The sequence below is a fragment of the Danio rerio genome, chromosome 1, assembly GCF_049306965.1.
Source record: "Danio rerio strain Tuebingen ecotype United States chromosome 1, GRCz12tu, whole genome shotgun sequence".
NCBI classification, from domain to species: Eukaryota; Metazoa; Chordata; class Actinopteri; order Cypriniformes; family Danionidae; genus Danio; species Danio rerio.
In genome coordinates, this window is record NC_133176.1 from 1,437,506 (window position 1) to 1,445,000 (window position 7,495).

Here is a 7,495-nt window from a genome sequence, read left to right on the forward strand (position 1 = left end):
TTACAAACAGAATCAAATGTTTCCAGTCACACTTCAGTATTTTGTCTTATTTTACATTAATAATTAATCCAGTTTATGGTAAATTATACATTATATATAGTATAAAGCGAGAATAAATAAACCAACAATGTCAATCTTGAGTTCAACAAAGCGTCTGGCAAACATTCCCATCTCTGTGTTTGTTTCAGGCCACACACACACACACACACACACACACACACACACACACACACACACGAATCATCATAAATGAAGAAGAGCGTTTAATCATGGCAGTTGAGGAAACCCAATCTACAGTCACTTCAATACAACGGTTCGTTTGGGTTTTCATAAGCGATTCCTGTGTTTAAAACTCATGAAGACAAGATGGAAAATACAGACCAGAGCCGTCTTCAATGTTCAGACGTGACATAAATAAGACAGACCATCTCAAAGCATCAACATGCCAGAAAAAAAAAAAAACTCAAGAAATCCAAATGTCTTCCCAATGGAAAAGTCTCACAGTATCGAAACACTGAAAACCCCATGAACACATTTAGATGAGAAGCCCAGAAATCATCAAGTCCCACTGAAAAAAAAAATCACACTCCACATGCCCGAACGCAGAAGAAAAAGGCCTGGAAACTGAATCCTTATTGGCGAAATCCAAACACCAAGATGAAGACGCCATCGCGGATAGAAAGAACAGTAGATTTATCACAAAAAAACTCCAACTCTGTTTATATTTCAACATATTTACAGCACACAGGATTTCTTCTGCTTCTCTTATCATTCCTCTTCTGTTTTATATATACGTATACATCTATAGTGTTTTAGGCTGTGTGTGCGTTCTCCATTACGCTTTGCTGTCGTCCTGTTTTGTGTGGATGCTGTTGTCCGTGTGGACTTTAATCTCGATCAGATCCGGCTTCAGCACTTCTTTGCCGTTTTCCTCCTTCAGCGGCAGCTTCCTACAGTCGGGAATCAACAGTTTATTCCTCATTCGCTCATCAAACATGCTTTCAGACACAAATCGACAACACGTCACAATCCGACAACAAAACTCATGCATCTCATTAGCATGCAAATGATCTTCAGTCACATGACAAACCCAAAATGTAAGTGGCGTCTGTGAATCAGCTTATTTCTCCACTAACTGGTCAACTACAATACAGGTGCCATAGAATGAAAATCTGAGTATACTATTTGGAAATAGTAAGAGTTAACGACATGAAATTGGTATACAGTGAGCCTCAAACACCACCTCATCTCAAGTAAAGAGAGTGTAACATAAGCTGATTGTATCGAAACACAGACTGCTACATTGCACACGGTATCATTGATATGCATATCCATAGGCTGAGTTTGATTGGCCACAACGTTTTGAAATAAGATTGCAATAATTATATGTTTTCCCGTATTTTTAAGTCTATCCAGGCTTGTATGTGTGTGGGACTGTTATTTTGAAAACTGGAAAGGCAGGGATATTTGTGAAGCAGGCAGCCATGCATAACCACGCAGTTCTCACAGCAGTCAGAACGCAAAATGCTGGATATACAGATTATACATTAACTCACCGCCACCATGTAGGGTGTGTTTAACCATATCTTTGATTAGTTTAACATGTATATTTGCCATATATGGTTGTAATGAGGCAACAAACACGTAGATTACTGAATATAATGCATGTTTATGCATGGTGTCATATCACTTGGCTCCTATTGTTAGTTTTCTGGTGTGCAATATACTTTAAAAAACTCATCTGTATATGCAGGGGTTGATATTAATTCATGTCTGTGTTTTGACACATGTTAAAGCTTCTAAAAGACCTTTAAGTACTTCTGTTTGTCCCTTTTGTCAAGTTTAAAAGTGATTTGTATTTCATCCACAACACAACCCAGGAGCACAATAGCTTCCTCTGGTATCTTAAAGATAGCTCACTCACCCTTCTAGATAAAATAAACCTCTCTTCCACTTCAGTTGAAAAGAATACCAAAAATATTTTGGTTAATAAAGCATGATTATTTTGCATGTATACTTAAGGTCCTGTCCAAGTGAACACAGGTATTTTAAAACGGCACTTTTCTATGCAGTTTCCCTGTTTGTCCACACGGAAACACAGTATATTTAGTAGTTCTAAAAAAGTTCCATGAAGAGGTTTAGCTTACGGTTTTGTGCTAACATTTCACTGAAGACAAGGTAACATTAAATTAACGTTTGCCAATGAGTCTGAGAGAGCATTCAGATAGCTATAGGCATAGTATCGGTATAGTTATAGTATCTGTATCGGTATAGTTTCTCTCAGTATCGGTAAAGTATCGGCATCGTTTCTCTTGGTATCTGTATAGTATTGGTGTTGGTATAGTTTCTCTCAGTATCAGTATAGTTTCTCTCAGTATCGGTACAGGTTTTCTCAGTATCGGTATAGTATCGGTATAGTTTCTCTCAGTATTAGTAAAGTTTTTCTCAGTATCTGTATAATATTGCTATAGTTTCTCTCAGTATCTGTATAGTTTCTATCAGTATCGGTATAGATTCTCTCAGTATTGAGTTTCTCTCAGTATCGGTTTAGTTTTTCTCAGAATTGAGTTTCTCTCAGTATCGGTATAGATTCTCTCAGTATTGAGTTTCTATCAGTATCGGTATAGATTCTCTCAGTATCGGTTTAGATTCTCTCAGTATCGGTATAGATTCTTTCAGTATTGAGTTTCTATCAGTATCGGTATAGATTCTCTCAGTACTAAGTTTCTCTTAGTATCGGTATAGATTCTCTCAGTATTGAGTTTCTATCAGTATCGGTATAGATTCTCTCAGTATCGGTATAGTTCTCAGTATCAGTATAGATTCTCTCAGTACTAAGTTTCTCTCAGTATCGGTATAGTTTCTCATCTGCTGTACTGCACTGCTAAAAAATGCTTTTCTTACTTAGAGTATTAGTCTTGATTCTAGTCCAAATATCTAACAAGTCTGTAACACTTTACAATAAGATTGCATTAATTATTGTTAGTTAATGCTAATGTTAATATTTATCACAGTGTTTGTTCATGTTAGTTCATGAAAACAATTGTTTATTGTTGGTACAAATTAACTCACAGTGCATTCACTAATGTTAAAAAGCACGACTTCGGATGTTAATAATGCATTAATGAATGTTAAACTGTGATTAATAAGGGCTGGAAAGTATCAATCAAAATGAATTCATATTAGTAAATACATTAACTAATGAAACCTTATTGTAAAGTGTGACCAACTTAAATCAAGCAGCATTTTCTAGATAAGCAAAACATATTAATGAGTAAAAATTAAGTGTATTTTTTTCTTAAATCAAGCCCCAAATTAATCCCTCAGTGGGGTAAGCCATATAATCTTATTTCAAAGCAGAAACTTGATAATTTTGTATACTCCATATGCAGAATATTTTGAATAGATTATAGCAAGATGAGTAAGAAAAGCATTATTATCTGCAGATCAGATGTCTAACTCTTACTCGGGCTCGGTCAGAGGAGTCGTCTCATTGGGTTCATTCACTGGACTGCAGTCCTCCGGGTTAGTAACTCTCTCTTCTTCTGTTCTCATCTTCACGATGGGCTCCTTTGAGCCATCAACCCTACTCACACAAACACACATGCAGTGACCATCACACACACACACACACACACACACACACACACACACACACACACACACACACACACACACACACACACACAGTATAGACACATGCTGACACTGTTCAGAACGGACTGCATTAGCAAACACTGATCACCATCACACATCTTAACACAATTCAGGATTCAAAAATAAATGAATGGTTTTTAAAACAGTATCTTTGCGAGATTTATTATTATTCAAAATATAGTCAAATAACACTGTAAATTATTACAAATTAAATAATGTTAAATTTACGGGAATATATTGTATGGTGTAATTTAATACTGTGATGTAAATCTAAATTTTTAGCTTTAATATTCCAGTCTTTAGTGTCACATGATCCTTCAGAAATCATTTCTGAGTATTATAAATACTTAAAACAGTTCATATTTTTGAGCATAGCATAATTATCAAACAAAAGTTGAGGTCAGAAAGATTTCTTTTGAAGTAAATTAATGTTTGTATTCAGTAATCATCTGTTAAATTGATCAGAGGTGACAGCAACAAGACCTATGCCACATTAATTATGACATATTTTATGCAAAAACCTCTCTATTCGTAGTATAAATCTTGACAAATTTGTCAAATAATAAAACAAATGCCTTTTATTTTTTACTAAAAATATTAAGCAGCACAATTGTTTTCAACAGAGACAGAAATCAGAAATATTTTTAATCATTATAACATTCTGATAGATCATGTGACTTTGATGGCTGGAGTAATGATGCTGAAAATTCATCTTTACATCACAGAAATGAATGAAAATATACAACATAATCACACAGAAAACATAGATTATTGTACTTAAAAACTTTACCGTAAGTAAAAGAGACAATTTTCATAAACATTAAAACCCAAATGAGTATTATTATTTATACGGCATTCAATTTATCTTCCGTTCTGAACACAGCCGTCAACAAAACACATTAAAGATGCACAAACAAGAAGATTCAGGAACTACTTCTCGCACTTTCTTCTTTCTACACTGATCTACTTTGACGTGTGTGTCCAGATTCAGCTGTTCATGTGTGAAATAATATCTGACGGAATCTGCAAGAGAAACTCCAGCTGATGATGATTATGAGGGTAAAGCTGGACTCTAAAGCAAACAGATCAATAGACACAGGCTTTTATTAGCTGATGAATCTCCAGAGTCTGTCTAAAGCAAACCAACCCGTCTGTCTGATGACTGAACTCAATGGCAGATCACTGCAGTCCTCTGTGCACGTGCTATTAACACTGTTTAACGCTAATGGCAAAGCAGTGTTAAACAATAGACTGTAAATTCAATCCTCATTGTCAGATAATGACTGTCAGTTTTTAATCAATCATCAGATTCAAAGGAGACTCACTCTCAGCTCTTGATGAAAGTGATTGTAAAGTGACATGAAAAGAGCTATATTAATTTAGACTAAATATCATACCATACTCATACCATAGTAATGTGTATTATTCTGTATTATATACTATAGTATTAACAACACCATTACAGTCGTGTAATGTAGTATTAGTTATATTGAACTCATAAACTATAATAAATACTGTGGTATACTTTACTTCAGTAAACTATGGTGTATTGTAGTATAAAACACCCTATAGAAAACTACAGTATTGGGTCGTCTGTTTATATTACTATAGTTGCTGTGTTACCAGATAAATTAACAGATGAATTAGTATTTGTTGTGTTACCATAGTGACTGTAGAATCACCAAAACAGATCAATTAGTATAGTTGTTGTGTTACCATAGCGACTTTAGAATCGCCACAACTGATCAATTAGTATAGTTGTTATTACCATAGTAACTGTAGAATCACAACTGATTAATCAGTATAGTTGTTGTGTTACCATAGCGACTGTAGAATTGCCACAAGTGATCAATCAGTATAGTTGTTGTGTTACCATAGCAACTGTAGAATCACCAAAAGTGATCAATTACTATAGCTGTTGTGTTACCATAGCGACTGTAGAATCGCCACAACTGATTAATTACTATAGCTATTGTGTTACCATAGCGACTGTAGAATCACCACAACTGATTAATTACTATAGCTGTTGTGTTACCATAGCAACTGTAAAATCGCTACAACTGATCAATTACTATAGTTGTTGTGCTACCACAGCAACTGTAGAATCACCAAAACTGATCAATTAGTATAGTTGTTGTGTTACCATAGCAACTGTAAAATCACAACTGATCAGTCAGTATAGTTAATGATACCATAGCGACTGTAGAATAGCCACAACTGATCAATTACTATAGCTGTTGTGTTACCATAGCAACTGTAGAATCGCCACAACTGATCAATTACTATGGCTGTTGTGTTACCATAGTGGCTGTAGATCACCACAACTGATCAATTACTATAGCTGTTGTGTTACCATAGCGACTGTAAAATCACAACTGATCAATCAGTATAGCTGATGTTACCATAGCGACTGTAGAATCACCACAACTGATCAATTACTATTGTTGTTGTGTTACCATAGAAACCATAAAATCAGTACAACAGATTAATTACTGTAGTCGTTGTGTTACCATAGCAACTGTAGAATCACCGCAACACATCCATTAGTATAGTTGTTGTGTTACCATAGCAACTGTAGAACCACCACAACACATCCATTACTATATTTGTTGTGTTACCATAGTAACTGTAGAATCACCAGGACAGATCAATCACTACAGTCGTGTTATCATAGCAGTTGCTTGTCAACAGACTAGAACAAATACTTATCTACAGAAGAAAATGCTTCTTGATTTAATAATATATTTCAAGAAATTTAGACTAAAAGCAAGACAAAAACTCTATAATGATTCATTTCTGCATTCCTACGTATGAATGATAGGGCATGTGTAAGTTAAGCACGCACAAACATGTTTAATGAATACAGTCTATTTTCTGAAGGTTGCTCAAGCGTGTGTATTCTGTGTCCTTCAAAAACATGACAACACTCAGATATATATATATATAAAACACAGAGGCTGTACAAAATCCCTTAGGATATGGGGATAAAACAGTTTGAGGGACGCTTTAGCTGTGAATGAGAAAACAACACTGGAGCAATGTTTTCATCCCGGCCTGCCAAAACCAACCCAAGTATGCTGCTCTAATACAATCTAACTCTTCGAAAAGCATCATGCTTTTATGATTAGATATGACTGACACACTCACTCACACACAGACATCAAAGAGCACAGAGCAGACAATCATGCGTCACATATACATACAGCTGAAGTTAAAATGATTCACCCTCCGGTCATTTTTTAAATTATTTCCCAAATGATGCAAGGAATTTTTTCACAGTTTTTTCTCTAATATGTGTTCTTCTGGAGAAAGTCTTATTTGTTTGATTTCAGCTAGAATAAAAGCGGTTTTTAATTATGTTAAGGTCAATAATATTAGCCCCCTTCAGCAACATTTGTATTTAATAGTCTCCAGAACAAACCACTGTTATACAATGACTTGCATAATCACCCTAATTTTACTCTAATTACCCTAGTGAAGCCTTTAAATGACACTTTAGGCTGAATGCAAGAATATCTAGTCTAATATTATATGCTGTCATTATGGAAAATATAAACAGGAGGGCTAATAATTCTGATTCCATCTGTATAAAGCAGGGGTGTCCAACCTCCTGGCGGGCAAGTGTCCTTCACAGTTTAGCTGCAACTTCCTTGAACACACCTGCCTGGAAGTTTCTAGTACACCTAAAAAGAGCTTGATTAGCTGCTTCAGGTGTGTTTAATCACAGCTGGAACTAAAATATGCAGGACACTCGCCCTCTAGGATCGAGTTTGGGCATAAAGGACTGATGGGTGCAGGACGAGGCGGCGCTCATGCAATAAAAACCCAGATAAACACT

General features: G+C 35.4%; 1 protein-coding gene across 16 annotated transcripts in view; it reads right to left on the minus strand.

Annotated features, from left to right (window-relative positions):
* Positions 1–243: 243 nt before the first annotated feature.
* Positions 244–7,495, minus strand: part of zgc:152904 — a 404,441-nt gene continuing 397,189 nt past the window's right edge. For 8 of the 16 annotated variants that reach the window (XM_073949165.1, XM_073949162.1, XM_073949161.1 and 5 more), the window contains one exon: positions 247–950. In XM_073949165.1, coding sequence (XP_073805266.1) covers positions 836–950 — 115 coding nt within the window. In that variant the 3' untranslated portion in view covers positions 247–835. 16 annotated transcript variants of the gene reach the window in all.